This window comes from Apteryx rowi, unplaced genomic scaffold (genome assembly GCF_003343035.1).
Source record: "Apteryx rowi isolate R43461 unplaced genomic scaffold, aptRow1 scaffold_1, whole genome shotgun sequence".
NCBI lineage: Eukaryota > Metazoa > Chordata > Aves > Apterygiformes > Apterygidae > Apteryx > Apteryx rowi.
In genome coordinates, this window is record NW_020447196.1 from 10,761,264 (window position 1) to 10,782,761 (window position 21,498).

The 21,498-nt window shown below is 40.7% G+C and overlaps 1 protein-coding gene across 1 annotated transcript in view; it reads left to right on the forward strand.

The window, feature by feature from the left end:
* Positions 1-21,090, forward strand: part of CMIP (c-Maf inducing protein) — a 140,584-nt gene extending 119,494 nt beyond the window's left edge. The window contains exons 11-21 of the mRNA XM_026058843.1: positions 4,216-4,281; positions 5,366-5,392; positions 5,855-5,903; positions 7,359-7,466; positions 10,012-10,128; positions 11,532-11,672; positions 12,595-12,642; positions 13,414-13,560; positions 15,077-15,182; positions 16,349-16,419; positions 19,175-21,090. Coding sequence (XP_025914628.1) covers positions 4,216-4,281; positions 5,366-5,392; positions 5,855-5,903; positions 7,359-7,466; positions 10,012-10,128; positions 11,532-11,672; positions 12,595-12,642; positions 13,414-13,560; positions 15,077-15,182; positions 16,349-16,419; positions 19,175-19,228 — 934 coding nt within the window. The 3' untranslated portion in view covers positions 19,229-21,090. The remainder of the gene's footprint in view (positions 1-4,215; positions 4,282-5,365; positions 5,393-5,854; positions 5,904-7,358; positions 7,467-10,011; positions 10,129-11,531; positions 11,673-12,594; positions 12,643-13,413; positions 13,561-15,076; positions 15,183-16,348; positions 16,420-19,174) is intronic.
* Positions 21,091-21,498: the final 408 nt, after the last annotated feature.

Below are 21,498 nucleotides of genomic sequence, written 5' to 3' on the forward strand. Positions count from 1 at the left end.
TACATTCAGGTCCCACTCATGTGTCCAAATTCTATATATTTCCTACAAAAGTATATTATTTCTTTCTTCTTCTCCTAGGAAAATAGAATATGGTGTATTTTCACTGCCATCTCACAGACCTTACTTTGCAAACGGATGCAGTACCTAACTCCCAGTTTTAGAAAGAAAAGTGAGAGAGTGATAGTGTCCACTTCTGTCTGCAGTGCCTCACTCAGCATTACTCTATTACAAAGCAGCTTTTTTCTTCCTCTCACAATTTCCTTTGAAGACCAGCCATCAAAAATTGATTGTTTCACATTATTACTAATCACAACTCTCCAGATTGATTAAGGAGGAATTTTAGTGCTGTAAAATTTAACCTGAGATGTCACGGGAACTAAGCCTCAAAGTGGGTCTCAGCTTTTGCAAGGAAAGATTAGTAAGTGCTTTATCTTGTGTGGTATGAAACACTTTTGAATTTCCCAACCCAACCTGTTGACATTGGGTTCTCTTCTGTTCAAAATTCAGCTCCTAAAGTTGTTTGCATTGCATCTAACAACAAAAATGTGTTGTATTTAGAGTAAAATTAGCTGCTGTTTTAGTAGCAATTTCCGAAGTATATGTAGAAAAAGACTGTCCTTGTTAGATTTGTCTGTTCTTTGAGGACCCAAACCCAGGCACTGAGGTTCATGCGTGGACTCTCCAGGGTCAGTATTCAGGCTGCACCCAGCTGTCACTTGCAAGAAGAAGCAGGGCTGTGATGGGAAGGTGACTTGAGGCTTGGACAGAGCACTGATCCAGGCACATCATCACTGCAGGGCTGCCTGTTTCTGGGGTATAAATGGTAATGAATGGAGCAAACAACACCCTGAATACAGAGATTAATGTCTGAGTGCAATATGATGCCAACTCCGAGTCAGACAACTTCTTGTGGTCTGGACTGTGTTCTCACACTTAACAAACATACCAAAACCCAGATTGTCTGGGTCAGAGACCTCTGGCACTTCTCATGGCTACAGCTGTTGCTCTGCCTGCCTCATACAGAGACCTGGTAGGTAAGCAAGAGACTTCTAAATGAATCTGTCTTTTCTGTTCTTTGTCACTGACCCGTTCAGTTCATCTGTAAGCCAGAAACAATAAATAGCCATGCAGTGAGGCTTAATTAATCAAAGGTTTGATAAAAGAACCCAGAGAGCTCATCTTAGAGGTGCTTTGTCGGAGTTGTCCTTGATTTATTTCAGTTTATATGGCAAGCCCCATCCTCATGTGTTTCACAGCATTCACTTCTACACAGAGACAACGGAAAAACAAACCCTCCTAATAAAGTCCTGCCTCGTGCCTTGCTGCTCTGAGGCGTTAAATGGAGTTGGTCATCTTTATTTGTTTAGTGTCTCTAAGCAGGCAAGGTTTGTTTTGCCTCTGGAAGGAACCTTGTGAATGGGAGATCATGAAGTGCTGGACTTTACACTTGTTTTAGGCTAGCATAGCCTCCCGTACCTCGGGGGAGTTGCTCCTAATTTAGACTAGAGAATAAAATTTTTGATGGAGGAGAAAATTAGGCTCAATGCCTTTTAGAGTGACTGGCATAGGTGTGAGGGTTTCTTTTTTGGATTACTGTAGCTTGACATGCGATATGCTTTGTGCCTCAAATGCTAAAGATAACAAGAGGAAGATAAACAAGTTGTATTTATCAGGGGACATAGCCAAGATTCTCAAATATTGTTTGTTTGGAGTTTTGAAGAGAACCAGCGCTGAGATTTTTGCCTGGTTTGTGCCATCTCAGTTGCTTGACTGCCTGCCTGCCTTGTATCCAAGTTCTGTTATTGTTCTTTAACAACTTCAGGTGGGGAAAAAGAAATCTCCCTGAATTCAACACTATTTTGTGCTGCTTGACCTGTTGGCAGGGAGGTTTCAGGAGGTGACTRGAAAGTATGTACTAGGATTAACTGGTAATGCACTTGTAAAAAGAACAAGACTATTTGCTGAAGTTACCTACCAAAATTATAGGCCTTTAGTTTTGTCCTTTCTTTTCCTTTTCTTACTAAGATACGTATGGCATGGGAAAGAAAAGTCTAGATATTGAACTTGGGACTTTTGCATGGTAGTGTGGAAGAAGAACTACTAAGCCATCCTGCAGTTCTTCTATATTGCATTTGTCTGTGTGTGGGTTTTATTTTTATATATACATATATATATATATATATAGGGTTACTGTCAGATTGTAGCTAGTTCTTGTTGATTGGTTACTTGCATGGGGTGTTGTATATTTATGTACCTTAGAGTCACACCACTCTTGGGCAAGTGATAATTGTCTCTCCTGTTGATTTTACATCAAGATTATCCCTCAAATTAAAAATTTTCCATATGTTTCTTCTTAAAAATATCCTATTTATGCACATAAATTTTCTGTGTGTCCATGAAGATGCCTTGGTGAACTGTCCAACATGATGCATATTAACCTGTCTGTCTTAGTTTATGGAAACCTTTATTTTTTCTGGTCTTGGTTCAAAATGTGGATGAAATTTTTGGAAATGCAACCATCTTCAATTTCTCTCTGCTAGAACCTTCTCTTTGCAAAAAAAATACATTATTTTGGAAGGCTTCCTGTGCATATGTTTTCTGTTTCTAATGCTATCAGGAGACGCTGTCCATTTTAGAACATTACGCTTCATTCCTTCCTAAAGAAACATCATACTTCTGTGCCAAGTTTGCAATAAAGCTGAGGCCAGTAATCTAGCTTTTAAAACTCCAATCCAAAGGATAACAGCAGTAAGAGGGGGCCGTAGGCTCTTCTACACTGTCTTCTCCAGATATCCCAAGGTGTCTGACCCCATGTGAAGTTTACTGTGTTTAATCCTGTGCGTGCTCATTGCTATTAATCAGAGTGAAAGCAGCCTAGCAGATAATGCTGGTGTCTGGGCATTGACTGGTGGGTTCTATTCACAGTTTTGGTGCTGACTTGCCAAATTCCTCACTTCGTCACGGGAACACTGAAGTGTTCCTCACTTCATTCATCTGACAGTGATCATACCCTTTGTGCAGTCTGTTGTAACTGCAGTTAATTGATGTTAATTAATAAATATTTGAGATTCTCTGAAGAAGTGGGGTCTCAGTGTGCAAAATGTCATTGCTGCATGAGAAGCCGTACCTGCTTCRAGAAGCTGGCTTTCTGCAGGTGGATTGAAGTGACGTGCTGCCACATTGGTTTGCACTGACCRCTGCATGCTGTAAGCTGAATGTTGTCTTTATCCTGATTCACAAGAGCATCCCCTTATGGACAGCTCCTCCTGTAAGAACAGTTCTGTATATTGAAAGCAGCAATTAAAACAAAATGCATCAGCTGGCATACATGTTGGTAACAGGGTTCAGAAAGGAGACATTGCTCATGGGGTCCACTGGCCTGAGCTCTCTGCTGTGGCTGTCCTCATCTGTCCTCTTCCACTCTTAATAATTTCGAACTGAGTCATGGAGAGCAACTGTACTTACTTTTCTCTTCACTTTCCCTCATAATCTAACAGCTTTGTTCTGTTTACACTGACCCATTCATTTGTGCCAAGTGTTTCAATTTCTTCTTCGTGCATGCTCTGGTCCCTGTAACAGAGACAGCGCCCTTTTGTTCCTGTGTTTTGTTGTGTGCGCAGGAATATAGTGGCTWTGTCTTTGAAGCAGGAGGAGGAAAAGGCTAATGAGTTGTGAATGTGCACAGCAATGCGTAGAAAAGTTCTGCATAAAGTTCACAAAAAAACCCTCAGATGAATGCTGTGTAATTGCTTTATAAATCAGACTGTAAAATTGAATTTGGTATGTGTGGGTCAAAAATGGGGGGGAGTCTGTTTTTACAAATGGGCTCACCTCTTATAGGAAGAAAATTCCAATTAAATTCAGAGCAGAGCTGTAAATAATGATGGCCTGGTAATTGCTGTGCTAACTTAGATGAAAGTATTATCTAGTTATTAAATGTCAACAGGTTTCATAAACAGCAAATGTCTTTAAGTTGACATAAAGAAGGCCTCTCTGGAGGTCAAGTGTTTCATTGTAAATATCAGATTTATTGTGCCTCGGTGGAGAATGTGCTGAAAATGGAAAGGGAAAATGTCACCATAGATCTTCAGAATGTCTCAATAAAACAGAGGAGCTGTTGCTGCCTGCATTAAAAAGCTTTTGACTCCTTGAACTAACTGTTGACAAACCCTATTCAGTACATGCTATGCTGTTAACAAAATGTTCATCTTTCAGGTCAGACTATGATGACTGGAGACCAGCCCTTGCCAGCTTGCTTCAACCTATCCCGTTCCCCAAAGAGTAAGCTTGCACTGTCTTAGTATTTACTGGGTTGTTCTTGTTACTGTTGGTTTATGGTGAAATATCGTGTCAGGTAAAAACTGATGGTACTAGAAGCTTTGTGCTCCTCCTGTTGATTTAGAATCTAGAATTGATTTTGGCTAATATAGAGAAACCTGGAATTTTCCTCATCTTCATCTTCCTTCTCCATTCTCCTAAGATGATCCTGAAGAGAAAAATGGTTAACCGGAGACAGACAGACAGGAAAGGAAGGAAAGCTTGTGAGGAGGAGAGTAGAGTGAGAGATTTAGTGGAGGAGGATGCTTTGCTGGYGTCACAGAGACTCAAGTCATTTCTATTTTGCATTAAATGAAGAAGCTACCCTACGGATCAGCCAGACTCCCTCAGAAACCTATTAATGAACAGTAGTGTTTATAAAATGCAGACCTCCATGGACAAACATTACAACCTGTAATTGTACCATTTGCTAGTTTATCACATCCCCTAATGACCTGGTGTCTTGAATCAGAAAGGTCTAATCCTCTGTGCCGGGTTACCGGGACTACAGCAAGATCTTGGAAGTAAGCAACACAGGCATCATTTACCTAAGTCAAACTTAGGTCCCGGGGGAGGTGTAAACCATACCATGATGCAATGCACTTCATAGAATGACCATTAATTGCTTTACTGATGTCTGATGTTAATTAGTTGTGACCGTACCTTAATTGCATTGCAATTAAACAGTTCAGCTGGGTCTTGGAGCTAGCCAAAATTCTGTTTGTAATTATGTAGTTGTACTGTAAGTCTTTTACTTACTTTCTTCTGACCCAAAGCTCCCACTGAGGTTAGTCAGTCTTGTCTAAGACGGGACTCAGGAATAGTGACAAGATTCATTCCAACTAATTTTTTTCTTCATTTGTTTCCTAGATTAATGAAAGAGATTTTTCCTATTCTTTTTTGGAAAGATTGTGCTTTGTGTGTCTTGTGTGTTGCAGTTGCTTTGGAAATCCTTCTGTTATTTTGAAAGAATTAGGGGAAAAAAAGTTTGTTTGTTTTTTTCTCTCACCCCCAAATTCTCATACTCTTCTTCTGCTTTAAATTTCAGGGCGCTTGCACATGAGAAATTCACAAAGTAAGTTTGTGGTATTGTTTGTTTTATTAAGGAGGGTGATTACTTAAAATACTTGTACTAAACAGTAATAGCAGTGATGCATTATTCAATATGTATCTCTAATGTTTTATCTGAGAGAGGCTGTGAGCATGTTCTGTTAGTAATAAAAAATATGTAGTTTAGTTTGCAATTTACTGTGGCAACAGGAACCCAAGGACTAAAGACACTGGACGCTGATGGAATATACAGACTAGTTTGTCACTGCACATCTCTGAAAGTTTTCCTATTTTAAGTAGACACTGTCCTTGGTAATGATTTTTAGACCTCCTACTTCCTTCCTGTGGAAGCAGTACAACTTGTTTCACTCTGAAGTGCATGAATATATATTATTTAAAGTGCAATCTAGGAGAAGTGACACTTGTGTGAATTCTGCAACCAGTAACTGTTTATTCTTATTCTTGTTCTTTTTTTTTTTTTTTCCAGGGAGCTGAAATACGTGATTCAGAGATTTGCAGAGGACCCGAGACAAGAAGTGAGTTTGTTTCCAATTTACACAAAGCGTTAATTGGAGAGTTTGCACGTATACCTGTTCAGAAGATCGTTCCTTAAGTAGTTTGTTTCAAAACATGGTGTGGTTTTGCCATGTTTTTTAYTCTTCTAGGGAGTAATATCAACTCAGGACAGACTGTCTTAGTATAAATAGTTTCTTCTCTTATGTATAAACCTGTCTTGTCTGAGACTTTTTGATGTCCTTGCTTCGCAGTAAACTGCAACCAGCAAGATTTTCCCACTCTGTTCATTCTCCCCCAGCTTTTCATCTTTCATATGAAAAAGAGAAGCAAAAGCAGTGGATCTTATGAAATAACAGGTTTTATTTAGCTGTGTTTCAGTTATATTGCGTGCAAATGACCCTAATTCTCACGAGTTCAGAGGAAAAAGGGGTTGGGGGTGTCTTACTGGAATGAGTGCATAGCTCTTGTCTCCTGGTGGCTGACTGCTTCATAGCTGCATGTGTAAGATGTTCAATATAATCAGCATTGGCTGAGTCAGAGGGGACTTCTCATCCGCATTAATTTTCGGTGTCAGCATAAAGGGAAGAAAGCTACCCCGAACTGTGGGTAAGGAGACTGCCTTGTCATCGTTGCCCAGAATTCCTGGTTTTCATTGTTATAGGCTCTGTGAGCAAAAGTCACCCCTTTGTTAGCTGAGCTGAGACTTCTTGTCTTAGAATGGCACCAGGATTTGATTTGTCACAAGTGTTATGTGCCCAAATGAAAACGCATGAACTTTCCATCTCCCACACACACCTGAAAAATTGAAACAGAACATCTATGTATCTTTAAAAAAAAAAAAAAAAAAAAGTGACTTCACTTTTAAAGTGTGGGAGTAGATATAGTAATCTCTACAGTGGGCAAAATTTGGACTGATGATTGCACACATGATTATGTGTGCAAATTCTTTTGTGCCACTTCTACCTCATCTGTCCCTGCTGAATTTTTCTTATTGGTTTCCTTGACCCTGGTGCTGGTCAACTTTTATTGGAGCAGGAATAATAATAACTTGGCCTGATTAGAATGAGTGAGCCATCATTTGCTGCATTTAGTCTTCGGATCACATCAGAAGTATAGACACATATGCTGGGTTGATGGGAGAAAGTGGAGGAAGCTCAGAAATTTGAGTCTTTTTTATGTTGTCATCATTTTCAAGTGAAAGGAGCTCTTCAAGATTGGAGCCGTTCTGTGTTTGATTTGTGTAAAGGGAATGAAAACGGCCATGCAATTAGCATATAGCAGTGGTATATCCTTGCTTATACTGAAAAATTGATTCTGTGAGTGATGACATACCTACAGCTCTGTAAACTGGAACATTAACCCTAAAAACTGCCAGCAGTCCTCAGTGTTGTAGAGTTATCACTGTTGGGCCTGTGTGGGAGATGCTAGTGATTATTGGCAGGAACCCTAACCCTAATCGCTTCGGTTTTTCACAGGTCCACTCATGTTTGCTGAGTGTGCGGGCTGGCAAAGACGGCTGGTTCCAGCTCTACAGCCCTGGAGGAGTGGCATGCGATGATGATGGAGAGCTGTTTGCCAGTATGGTATGTGTCTGCAATAATGTGAGTTTAGTAACTTCTTTGCAGTAAGTCACTAATCTATAGCTAGTGATAAGAAGCTGTACTTGCTTTTGTCAAAAAAAAAAAAAAGAAAATCATGCATCTGTAAATCACAAGGGTTTACCAGGAAAATCTAAACCTTTATCTAATCAAATTCATTGAACTTGCTTGCAGTGGCAGTTTGATTAACATGTTAACTTTCTCTTCTCAAACTTTGGCCTGTTGTTTTTAACAGTAATGTAATGCACCAAACTGGGTGCATATATATACGTGTGTGTGTGTGTTTGTATTTTTGTGTTTCCCATATATATGCAAAACTCCCTTAGAGAATACAGGCAGCCAGGGGAGATTGTTCTTCATATCCATCCCCACAGTTTTCATTTATAGGCTACCGTGGAATTTAAAAACAACAATAACATTAAATTATTCAGAGCATAGACAGGCATAAAAATGTCTTAGCAGTTTCTCTGCTCAATTTCATTGTTGTGGGGAGGTGTAATTAGAGCCCAACATTCTATTCCCCCCGTTTATTTCTTTTGTAACTATTAGAACTGGACAGAAAATAACAAATTTCAATCACTAATGTTGACTCAATCTTCCTATACAACCTGCGTCAAATCATATAGGTCGCACTGTGTCTTAATTCTCCATATGTCAAGTAAGAGGGGAATGATATTACTTCCCTGCTCTGGTTAGGGAAAAAACATCTGTTGATGTTGGCAGCTGGGTATACACTGAAGTGGCTTTCATTGGGATCTATACTTCATGCATCTTCAACATGCTGAACATTTTGAGTCGTATAGAACATGTATGCCTGTCTCTGCTCTTATCTTAAATTTGCATTGATAGGATGCCAGTGAAGTAGATAGATAATGTACAAAGACAATTGACCGAAAGGTTGGTTTGTTTTCACTGATTCAATGTATTTTTATTTTTAAAAAGAAAAATTCTCTAGAACTAAAACATTTCTCCTGAGAGCTTCTGTGGTCCAAGATATTTACGAGCATCAGGAGACTGTGTGCATGAGAAAGCACATTGCTAACACACATTAATATGCAGTACTCCATGCCCTTTGCAAGGATGTCGATAAATACTTAAAGAGCTGCTAATGACTAACCATAAAGTTTGAAAAACATCCTGTTCCATGATGAGCCTTACATTAATCTTAGTGTCAGTATTTTCCATTGTTCAAGAAAACCTCCAAAGAAGTTTGATGATAACAAATACATGAAATGAAATCCTTTTTGGCTTGAAACTCACTTTTTTTTTTTAAGGCCACCTGAGCAGATGGTACTTAAGAAACAAAGAATTTGTGTTCTTATAAAGGCCTTGCTGGTGATGAAGCAAGACCACATGATCTGCATAGAATTGACTTCATCAGGGAACAGTTGTGGTATTTTCAGCAGTTTTGAACCTAGTCCAGGCAATACTTTGGACCAAGCAGACCAGTGAACATATTTACAATTTTCTTGTAGAATAGTAGCCATGTGGTTTCCACATAATGGAGCCCAGGTCATTGGAAACTAAAAATTCTCATGTATGGCTCTGCTAGCAAGCTAGTGAATCAGTGGCCTGGGATATAAAACAAAGACTTTGAGCTAGGAACCAGAAATCCAGTTAATCTCCAGTGCTTGTAAATGGGAAAGGACGTTGCCAGCCTTTTTGTGAGAAGATACTGTGTTACATTTAACTTGTACGAGCAGCTTTGCATTTCTGCTGCAGATATTGCTAAGTGGTATCATTGGGTGCTTTCTGGAGATGTGAGAGTGTCTGCAGAACCTTTTTGTCAGTTAGGGGACTCAAAGGAGTCTTATTAAAGAGATGTTCTCAGCGTGTCTTTCCTTTCAGCGAAAGCTGAGCAAAAGGGAAAGCAAGATAATGTCCCAAGAGCATCAAAGCACATGAAGTTGTCCCTGACTTAGGGCTCAGGACACTCTTGCCTGAATCGCTGGATTTTCTTAAGGCACTTACTCCCTTCCCAGTCAACTTCTTTTTGTTCAGTCTGAACAGGTGATTTTGTCCCTCATCACCCATCAACCAAGGATGCTGTTCAACCAGCAAAATGCCAACACCACTGTCTTTTATGCAGGCATCCAACACATGCAACCCTTGTTTTTCAGCTGGCATTTTCCAGAGAAACTGAATTACAAACAAATATGAAAGCTGCCTCTCCTGAGGTTCCCCTGGAACAGGGTTCATCATATTACCAGGAGTGGGGACAATTGCAGAGCTACTCTGAGGTTTCCACGGGGAGGCTCTATGAGGCCTCTGTGCTGTCAGCTGAGCTCCTTCACACACAAAAATGACCTGCTCCCTCAGGTCACACTATGCATGACCTTTCTCAGAAAGTCACCTCCAGTCAACAGTAAAACTATTGAGAGATTGCAGCCATAATAGTGATGGAGATTTCCTTTTCTTTAGTTTTGTTGCAAAATACCTCTATTTGTTTGACTGTAACAATGTCCCTTCCAGAGGCATATGTATTTCTTAGGCTTACAGCTCTAATCTTAGCTCTCTCTTTCTCAAATAGGTTCATATTTTAATGGGATCCTGCTATAAAACAAAGAAGTTCCTGCTTTCACTGGCTGAAAATAAGCTAGGACCCTGCATGCTACTGGCTCTGAGGGGTAACCAGACGATGGTAGAGGTAAGGTGTAAGCACAGTCATGTAGGTTTATGGGCTATATTGAGAGTTTTATCCTGCCCTTCCCAGAGTTAGACGTAATGGAACTAGAGAAGTCAAGTTCAGCTTGGTGTCAGATCAAACAGTTGCAGCAGGAAGTTATGTTCCTCTTGATTAAGTGGACTGGAATATTGTTGCTCTAGAGATACGAGTATGAATCACAAGAAAGGTGGGTGCAGGTCCTTTTGGAGACAGACATTGTTTTCTATAGTTCAATTGGAGAGACTTTGATGATAAGTAACTTTTCACTAAGAAACGGCAGTGATTGTATGGGCTGTAGCAAGGGATCAGGATATAGAACAATGAGGCCTTTTGACAGCTAAATGCCTGATGTTTGTCTTGAAGCTTTGCAGTCCGCCTGCAAAATTAGCAGTGCATAAAAAGTACATTTATAAAAAATGGTTTATTTCATCAATATGCATTTTTAGTGCTTGGGATAGGTTATCTTTCTTGGACTAGCAGTTTATGCATATTATTTTTCTGGGTGCCTAAAGAAGTGGAAGGAGTTACAAATTTTCATTGATTTGTTTCTCTGCATGCTAATTTAATCCAGTAAATAAGAGAGGGTGTGCTACAGAATTTGAATATAATGTTGCTTGATTTTTTTTCATTTAAAAAGCCGTAAGAATTATGGAGAGAATAAGATCTTTATCATGTCATTGCAAATAGAATGTGTATAGCTGAAGATGACAGGCAGCATGAAGAGGCCAGCTTGTGGCCTAACCTACTGGGACCATCCAGTAGAGTCTAACTTGCTCCCGACAGCCCCTTGCCCAGGGGTGAGTCAGGCATGTTCCCAATGAGAAAGAGGCTATTTTGGCCACAGTGGCTGACTCTSAGGATCATCCTCCTTTTGGAGCCTCTCAGACCTTTCCCCATCCCACCTCATAGCATGGATATACTTAACATGCATTCCGCATGCACAGAAAATCCAGCACTTAAGGAACCACTTGGCTCTAATGCTCGTGTGTAGTATCCTGAATCTGCCAATCTGCTGTCCACCTGGTGTGCCTGGGAAATACGGGATCGATTGTACCTGTTCTGATGAGGGCTGTGACGTGAAGCCATCAACCAGGACTGATGCAAAGTAATTGCACCTCTCAATCAAAAGGAATGAGCACTAATGGAAGACAGGATAGATAGGCTGACTTTCAGAGAGTAGAATTCATTCTTTACCAATAAAAATTTAGTTTCTTGTGCTGGAAGATCAGTAAAAGTTGCTAAAATCCTCTAATCTAGCCTGCATAATGCGTGCTCTAAAAAATTATTCATTAATTTACAATAGGATGCCCAGGGTAGTAGAATATTAGGAAGAAACTGAGTATAAGCACTGTAGTGACCACTCTTCTTTATCATTCTGCTGCTAGATTTTGTGTTTGATGCTGGAATACAACATCATCGATAATAATGACACCCAGCTCCAGATCATCTCTACCCTGGAAAGCACAGACGTGGGAAAGAGAATGTATGAACAGCTGTGTGACAGGCAGAGGGAGTTAAAAGAGCTGGTATGTTGCCCTGCATGCAGTATTGCCGTAGCACATTGTGCTCTGTACTCCCCAGAAATGGAGGTACAAAGAAAGACAAGCAGGGTGTGAAATTCCCAGTTAACAACAGGATGGGAGCAGTATTCAGAGGGTTTTACTGTGCATATATCTGCTGTGTGCTGTCTATTGATGTGTCTGATTCCATACTATGTTCCTGAATGATAGTCAATCATCTGTTTAGAATCTGTATAAAAGAATAAAGGTGAAATCCTACTGTCTTAAGGTCTTAAAAGTCAGCTTGTCAAATCCTGCCACCTTTTGACATATGAGTAGCAAATGGTTCTAGCCCTGGCCAGCATTTCCTAATACTCTGATTTCCACACCGAGAGGTTCTTTAGGTCAGAGCAAAGGCCTATGAGAAATTGAATTTTCCTGATTTTTAAAGGCAGGATCTACAGTTTCAAGCTAAATCTGCTCTCATTAGCGTTCTTTTACCTATGCAAATATACCCACAGTCTTTCTCTTCCTTCTCCCGCTATTCCCCTTCCCCCCACAAAAAGAATATGCTTTTTTGAAGTCAAACAAATGGTTTTATGAGCTGCACAATCTTACCCCATTTGCTACCCTAGTCCAGCATTTTAAGGCTGTTTCCTTTAAAGTGAAAGTAACCAAATACTGGCAGCCTGAACCAGACAGAATGCTGACCCATGGCACGAGGACCACTAACTACTGTTAGTAGAAGTCCCCCGGGTAACAGTAGGCCCGCATTTAGTGTGCACAAAAAAAATCTCTCAATGCAGAAAAAGCGGGGAAGAGGTGGAAGACCTGGGAGGGAGCTTTGAAATCGGGGCAGGGTTTGTTCTAGTAAAGAGCTTGCCATACATCAGTTGGTCAGAAATGTAGAATAGCAACTTGTGTAACCAAAACGTGTTCTCCCTTACAGCAAAGAAAAGGTGGTCCCACAAGGTTAACACTGCCATCCAAGTCAACAGTAAGTTAATCATGTCAATAGAAAAAAAGCTTTGTCTTTTCATTTTTAACCACTCAATTTATGTTTGACATGTGGCATAGTGGTTTTGGTCAGTCAAGAAGGGAGCCATTCCACTCGCTTGGTCATCAAGATTGGAGTTTACACACGTGATGGAGCATTTCTGCTCTTAGGTCTGTGCAGCAGTTTCCAATGCCAGTACAAGCATCAGGCTGTCAGATTTATACTGGTGCTTGGATTTGGAATTTACAGTAAAATTCAATGGTAGATTTGGAAACTAGATTTTACATTTAAAAACAAATTTCAGAATGTCCAGTTCTGGATTCTGCACATTAAAGCTTGAAAGGCACTATCACTATCACTAGTACAGTTAAGACTGGTGTAAACTCAGACTGACTTTGCTGAAAGCAGATACTGGGCCAGAGCATAGTTTGGATCTAGAATTTGTAGTGAAACCTGCATTAAGTTAAAAGGCCCATCTCCCGCATCTGTTCTGACAGTGGAGCCTCCATTTCTCAGAAGGATACACACACAAAGAAAATTTTTGTCCTAATGTCCGGGTACATTTTTCCCAGGGTGTGTGAAGCAATGCTGCCACAAGAGTCCAGCTGCTTGCCAAACAAACAGAAACTTCTCTGTGTGGTTCTCTATTACTGTAAGCAAGCGGTATCATTGTGCAACTCTTGCTGGTTAGCAGTATCAGTAACGCTGCTGCAGATGACTGCAGGCTGAGGAGTCGATTATCTTGCTTATCAGTCTGGTGTTTGCTTTCAGGATGCAGACCTGGCCCGCTTACTAAGCTCGGGATCTTTTGGAAATTTGGAAAATCTCAGCCTGGCCTTTACCAATGTAACAAGTGCTTGTGCTGAGCACCTCATTAAACTGCCTTCACTCAAGCAGCTGAACCTGTGGTCAACTCAGGTAAGGGCTTTGCAGACTGAAACTCAGAGTGGGAATAAACGCTGACTGATTCTGAAATTTCACATTACGTCAGCACAAGAAAAATGTGTGAAGAGGCTTGCTTAGAACGAATTTGTCTTCATACTATTTTTAGGTGGTCTTTCTATGGTCTAGCTGACCTTGGAGACTGATCTTCACCCCCACCCCATTCCATATTATAAAAGATTGCTGTTGTCCTGGGTCAAATGTTCCAGTTAGGCCTTGTTGGTACTATGCATTTTACAGTACATGTGCCAGTGGTCATCTGAGAAGTGCTTATGCTTTCACTCATTTAGGACAAAAAATAATGCTGTGCAGCTTATCTAGTCAAGCAAAACATGTGCAGTCTTTGCAGTCTGTGTAGCGAATTGCCCTGAATGCTGATTAACTAGAATTTAAAAAAAAAAAAGTCAAATAATGAATAAATATAAGGAAACTACAGTGATAATGTGGTTATTTTGTAAGCAAAAAGAGACTAACTTACCTGAACAAATTATTCAACAGTTAATTGAAAGAGCTTTTAAGATTAAATTTTTCTTCTACATTTCCCTGTTGGTTTTGGTGTCTGGGATTCTCCACTGAATAGGTTTTCCCCATGTACTGTTAGCACTTATTTGTAGCGCTCACTGAAAATATGATTGTTCCTAGCACAACCACAAAAAGCAGCACTTTTTTTCACTGAAATGTCACGTAAATATCTTGCCCTATTTTCCTAGCTGCTTTTGTATCACAGAAATTTCCTCTTTTTGTGTGAGGAATATGAAGTAGAATATGATTGCTTGCTTGTTTTAATCCTGTCTTGCATCTCCTCTAGATTTATCCTAACAATGTAACTTTTTGAATTTGAAAACGTTGATGCCTATTGCTCCAAATGAGTTTGATATCACTGGACAAGGAGCCTGCTTTTTTGGTTAATTTTTTTTTTTAAAGAAAGTTTAAATTCCATTTTATTTTTTGATATCCTAGTTTTCATTAATAAAGAATTTAGAAACAACAGAAGTGAAGTGGGTCAATAGAACAATTACCAATCAATAGTACATTGTTCTTGAGACCAAAATAGCTAATTAATACCACTTGCATTGAGGGTTTTTTTGTGATGTGGTTGGGAACTGGCTGAGACTTCCATAACCATCTTGTATAGGCTGGGTGGGAGCTCTCTCGTATAAAGTCCAGACTTCAAAGGCACCACTTCTGATTAAATGATGCTCCGTGGTTAAGGCATTGGGTTGCAAATAAGGAGACCTGTATTCAGATCCAGGATCTGCCACAAAATTATTTAGAACCTTGCACAAGTTGCTAAATCTTCCTGTTCCCCATCTGTAAAATGGATAACACTACTTCCTTTCTCTCCTTTCATTTGAGATTGTAATAAATAATCTGAGTGTGGCTTTGAAGGCTCTTCTGCAAACCTAGTTCTAAGTGTTCCCTGTTTGCACCGAGTTACTTGCACAGCAATACTTGTGCATTGTTTGAAACCAACTTTGCTTGCACCCCACAGTTCGGAGATGCAGGGTTGCGGCTTCTGTCCGAACATCTCACAATGCTGCAAGTGCTCAACTTGTGCGAGACTCCTGTCACAGATGCTGGGCTGCTGGCACTTAGTTGTAAGTGACCAAAATAAGCTACAGAGGAAATTCATGTGGGTTCAGAGGAATTCATGTGGGTTCAAACAGATTTATTTCTTGGCTGCCAAAGTGCTGCTTCCACAGTGATTTAGGACAGGCCATGGCCGTGTTCAGATTAAACTTCCCTCCTTCTGCCCACTCAAGTGACCATTCAGCTTCAGGACTGCGAAGCAGGACTGTGATCCGAGCCTACCTACACTTATGGGCTTAGTGTTGGGCTTGTTGTCCCAAACTTTACTCTGACACTTCCCTCTAACTTTACTGATGTCATTTGTCTTGATCTCACATTCTGACCTGCTGCCCTGGGACTTCCCAGCTTTTTTCACACTCCGTCCTGTGGGTGGATCCTCTGGGGAAGTGTCTGATCTTGTGGTGGAGGGGAAGATTGCAAAGCTGTGTAGTAATTTATTAGTGAGTTTAGCAACCATGCACAGCAGGTTTCATATTCTCTCTGGTATGTTTTATTCCTGCTTTCTGGGGAAGTGAAACTCTGACTGTCTTTATTTGGTTTAATATCAGGGTTAAATAGGGCAAGGCAGAGTGGGGCCAGCATGGGCCCATAGAAGCAGTATTCAGGATTCCCTGCGCACAGAGAGCTGCTTGACATGCCAGAATGAGACCCTTTTTCTACATCCAACAGTGTATTATAGATGTCACATACTGGGTTTAAAGGGTTCCTTTAATAGGCTTGATCTTATACAGACATGCCAGACAGGCCAGGAGTTATGGCTCATCTTAGGAAACTATTCTGCTAAGTACTGGAGCCCAAAATGGAAATGGGGGGGCGGGGGGAGAAGAGGGGGCTGCTAGATCAGCATGCCCCTGCATACAACAAACAGCGCGCTGAGAACTGACACTGTTCGGAATAATGTGCAGGAAACTGATTATAAGAAGTTGCCTGAACTCCTTTGAAGTCAGTGGACTTCAGCATATGCTTAATGGCCCTTCCTAAATAGGGACTTTTTCCTGGATGAGGGCCCAAGCAGCTGTTTATCCATTTGTAGTTCTGTATTTTACACTATTCAGCTTTTTCCTGGCCGTGCTGCACATAGTCATGTCTTGTTTATGCTTTGGCCTACTGTAAGCCTGATATTTTAAGAAAATATTGCAGGATCATAAATACGTATCTGTGTGTTTTCTTTTAGCCATGAAGAGCCTGTGTAGCTTAAATATGAACAGCACTAAACTTTCAGCGGATACCTACGAAGATCTCAAGGTATTTCTGGTTCTGAGTTACGTCTGCTAAAGAAGAGAAGTAGCTGGTCCAGGAGCAGATTTAGCAAATGCATAGCAGTAGTGCCCAGCGCAGAGAGAACTGGCCCAGTGGGGTGGGTAGCATGAAAGTGATCTGCAGAGGTTTCCGCTGACTCTGGAGTTGGCTTTGACCTCTGCAGGTTCCTTCTGCGGTCCTCACTGGAAGGGTCAAATTTAGTTGCTTGGAAGAGGTTTAGTCCAACAACAGGGCAGAAATGGCTGGTTTGGGGATTCCAAATAAAGATCATATATTCATGAGGATCTACAGAGCATCTGTAATGAAAGGAAATGTATTCAAAAGTAAGGAAGAAACGAGGTTACCTTAAAGAGTGGGATTTGTTGGATTCTTTTTGAGCAAAATGACTGAAAACAGCATTCTGAGGTTGCTAGCTTTGATGGACTCATGAAATGTTTAATCAAATTAATGAAAAAGTATGAGATGGAAACAAACAAGTTCTTTTTGACTAGTGCTATCAACAATGAGGGTTTCATAAGTATAGAAGTATATCAGTTGTTTCTGTTGGTGATATACAAACCAGATAATACCTGGTTCACACCTCTGAAGACATGTCCTGAAGCGTTAACAGGACTAAAAGTAATGTGAATGAACAGTATTACAGAACTTTGATTCAGAAAATTAAAGGCATTGAGGTAGGTGTAAGTTTGTCTTGATGCCTTTTGGAATAGAACTCGGCTTTGAACAGAAACACCTGCACAAATGCCTGATTCTCTGGAGTCTGACATGTAAGATACCTGGTGTTACCATTTTGTGAATTTACAACTACTTCAGCAAAATGCTGAAGTATTAGAATGTAGCTGTGGGAGGGGAACGGCCCCAGGTGGTTTCAGTCAAAGACTGTCTGAGCTGCATTGGCTCTCATGACTTCATGTGGACTTTTTCTTCACTCTGGTGTTGCGTGAGTCACATGTCCCAGAACCTTACCTTATAAACTCAAGCGCTCAAAATGAAGCTCCGCGTTATGTTGTCTTGTGTGTTGAAACCTTAGATTGTGCCAGGTTTACTCAAAAAGGTCACAACCTTGGGTTGAGTTTCAAACTTGAGGCAAGTCCTGAAACTGCTCTGCTTTCAAAATTCACTGCAAATGTATATCTTTAGTTTTTGCTGTGGAGCCAGGGGTCCCCCAGGGACTCACTTGCAATGCTGCTAAACACAGATTTTTCAAAATCAGCTTTTCAAAACTTGTGTCACAATTGTATATGCAAAGGAAAAGTCCTTGGAATTAACAGCTGGCTTGCAGATGGATTTCGTACAATGGAGCTTGTATCAGGCCCAGGCATTTACAGACAATCAAGGTCAACTCTGCATTTGGCCCAGGGCTCTGACATGGAGTCTGTGGAAAGGATCCTCCACTCCTACTCCTGCCTCTGAGCCCCTTTGCCACTAACTTCAGACTGAAGCTCGTATTTTCCTACCTGATTCCCTCTGCTCTGGTATTGCATTAACAGCCCTTACCACCAACACAATGAAGTGACTTGCCAGGGCAAACAGCAAAACTGGCTATGAACAAAGTGCTGGTGATTGCCCTGAATTAAAAAAGCTGAGAAAACAGGCGTGTGTCACATCTGCCCCTCTCACCTCTTTCATTTAGATTAATCTTAGCGGTCATTTTTTAGAGCTGTGTGTATGTAAAGGGAGGTACATTAAAAGGAGGGTAATAGGGTTTTTTTCCCCTGGGGCAAGTGGTTATAGGTCTGTTGAGAACAGCTCAGACTTCAAAGAACGTATTTTTGATACAAGTTTTTCCTCCTCCTCCCCTTGGTGCGCAAGAGTGTTCGGGGCACAAGGCAGTGATGACATTTCCTCTCCGCTCCAGCCCCCACCCCACTAAACATGCTTGCACACACAGACACCCACATATGTACCAGGCAGGCTGAACCAGACAATAAATAAACACCCACTACTGAAGTCATTATTGCCTAACTGAAAAATTATTTGCTGGCAATGTCTGTAGGATTATGACTAGCTCTTATCAAAATATGCATGCACATAAATCAAGCAGTGAGGTAATAGTGACTCCTAGAAACTTCCAACTCCTCAGTTATGCCCTAGCCTAATTAAATGTGTGTGTTTGTTTTTAGAGAATTAGTTGTACAATTATGGTCAGAGATCATGGAAGAGACAAGCAAGAAGAGTGCAAATAGCCTGGTTCTGATCTGTCTTGTACAGGCTAATTCAGGACCAATACGTCTGAATGCATGGGAGTGATGGGGATGGAACCACACGGAGACCAAAAGTTACTAACGCTCCCTCAATTTTTTAGTAAACAGGGAAAAATTAAGCAATGACATAGTGTGGAGGCTGGAAAAAGAGCATTGTGTGGCTAACTACTGAAGTTTGAGTCCACTGCTTTTAGAACTGGAGTTTGACAAACAAACTTTGCTCCATGTCTGTATAAAAAATAAAGTTTGGGGTCTGATGTTGGGCTGATTACTAGTGCCATTGACTTTTATAGAGCCGCTCATCTTTGCTACARGTGTAATTTAGTCTCGCGTGCCTTTAAAGCTCAGCGTTTCACTTCGCCATGTGCAATGCCTGCATGCTTCAAATGTTCACGAGAACCCTCAGCTCACGGCGGGGGGGTTTCTGGCATCTGTACCATGCACGGGGAAGGCCACAGTACAGATCTGATAGGAACTTTTTTCCGAGTTGTGAACGCTTGTAATTAATTCTGACCTTTTCCTACCCTTCTGCACAGGCTAAACTACCCAATCTGAAAGAAGTGGATGTTCGCTACACTGAAGCATGGTGAACTCTCCCTGTCTCTGTTTCTCTCTTTTGCTTCTGACRAGAAGAAAAAGATTTTTAAAACAAACCAGAAAAAAAAAACTTTTGGCTAATACCTGTAGAGCAGTGAGTTCTGGGACTTGGTGATAGGAGTCGTGGTTGTGAGGTAGAGGAGTCGCGTCGTGTGTGTGTCGGGGGGGGGGGACCGAGCGGGCCTGGACCCTGCCCGATTCTTTCAGCTTTGTAATTTCAGAATGAACATAATTTAAATTGAAAAAAAAAAAAAGACTTTGTAGCAGCAAGAGGATTATAAAGAGGAAAAAACCCACCATTTGTGGACTTTATTTGCCTTTGTGTTTTATGCCGTGTGGAGAAAAAAATTATATTCATTCGTCATTATTTACCTGGGTGTCCTTGGCTGGGACCCATCCAGTAAGAACTCCTCTTTGACCAGCTTTGCTCCAGAAAAGCAAACTCATAAAATATCAAGAGAAAAAAAAAACCCGAAATCGAAATGATTTTCACCTCCCCCCCATGTCCTTGCAGTTGTTATGCAAAGTAATTTTGTTGTACATAAGATTTACATAATGCACCTATTTAAGAAAATGGTTCACAAATAACAGGTCTGGGACCTGTCTTTTATTTATGAATTGTTAATTCTTTTACCCTTTTTTGCRTATAGTACTGTATAAACTAGTTTGCTGTCTTGTTGTTATTATTATTTTTTTTAAAAGGAAATGTCCTTGAAGAATTGCCTTTTAGTAATGCATACTGTATTATAATCCCTCTCTGTCACAACATTCATCGCATTGTCTTTTTAATTTCAAAATGCCTCAAACATTATCAAATAGGAAGGAAAATGCCTATCAAGGGTATGGTTATTGGGGGAGGGGGTGCAGGGATTCATGTAAGTCAAATTTCCTTCCGCAGTTTGAAAACTTTCTTTAGTCTTTTAAACCATGTTAGCTTTACACGTGGGGGATAGGGAAAATGCGTTGTTTATTTTGCCAATGGGATATTCACAAAACTCTCTAGATTTTACAAGTCACCTCTGTTGTTTTCAGTTTATGTCCAATATTTCAAAAAGAGAAAAAAAGCTCTCCCTCCATTTTGTGCATAAGTTTTTTCTTTTCCCTTTTTTTTTTTTTCCCGTCTCTCTCCTCCTCCCTCCCTCCCTCCCCTCCCTTTCCCCCTACCTGTTTTTGTGCACACATTGTTCTGCACGTTCCTCTGGGGAGACCGAAAAAACAACATTGTGGCTGATCTGATAGCTCTGACCTGTCTGTAAATGTGACTGCTACATTTTCCAAATTTTCTTCCACRACTGCTTAAAAGATGATTTTTAAAAAATTGTGGTTTCTTTTATAACTATGCTGTTGACTTTCTTTTTCATAATGAGCCTTCATTGTACAGAGCTGCTTATTTGAAAAAAGAAAAAGGCAAAACGATTTTTTCTTCTGTTTAACACCTTTATTTTATTCTTCAGCACCTCAAGGTTTCACATACAGCCAATGTAATTTTTTATATATAAATATATATATATTTAATCTTATTCAATGGAAGCCAAGCTTTTTTTTTTAAAAAAACTTTGTTGCTGTGTAGACAAGCCCTACCCAAATCATGTTCTTTTTTTTTCTTTTTGTAAGGAAATGAAACAAAACCGAGTCTTAACTCACATAGTGTGCCAGGTTCTTTTTCCCCTTCAAATCCCAAACTGTATGAGGATGCAGTATGGGAAGAAAAAAAAATTAAAAAAGAAAAATTATGCCAACATTTTCCTTAGCACTGTTGCTTTTACCAATGGTTTACTACTACTGTTCTGTAGCTGTGTACAAAGAGATGTGAAATAATTTCAGGCAAAAATAAACTGTAAGTGAATATCTTTTAGCTGCGTGCTTTGTGTTTTCTTTGAAGGAAACTTTCAGTGTCCTGATGCTGTGGGGATCTTGTGGGAGGTCAGAGGCACCTGAGACGGAGGACGCTTGCTCGCTGAGGACGGTGTCGCAAAGAGCCGGCTGCCTCGCAGCTCTCCCCRTGCCCCGGCCCCGCTCGGCACGCCGGCGCCTCGGTGCTGCCCACTGCGACTGTGCGCCGGGACTCGGTCTGCACAGCGGAGAGGAGAGCTGGCAGCGGTCACGGGCGTCTTCCTGCAGCCCCCGGGCTCTTGGACACTGTAACCCAGCAGGGACGAGGAGGAGGAGGACAGCTGAGTCTCAGCATATTCAATTCCTGCATCCCTCAGCAAGACCATTTCTCTCTGCATCGTTCCTAATCCTTTGCAGGTTTAAGGACTTG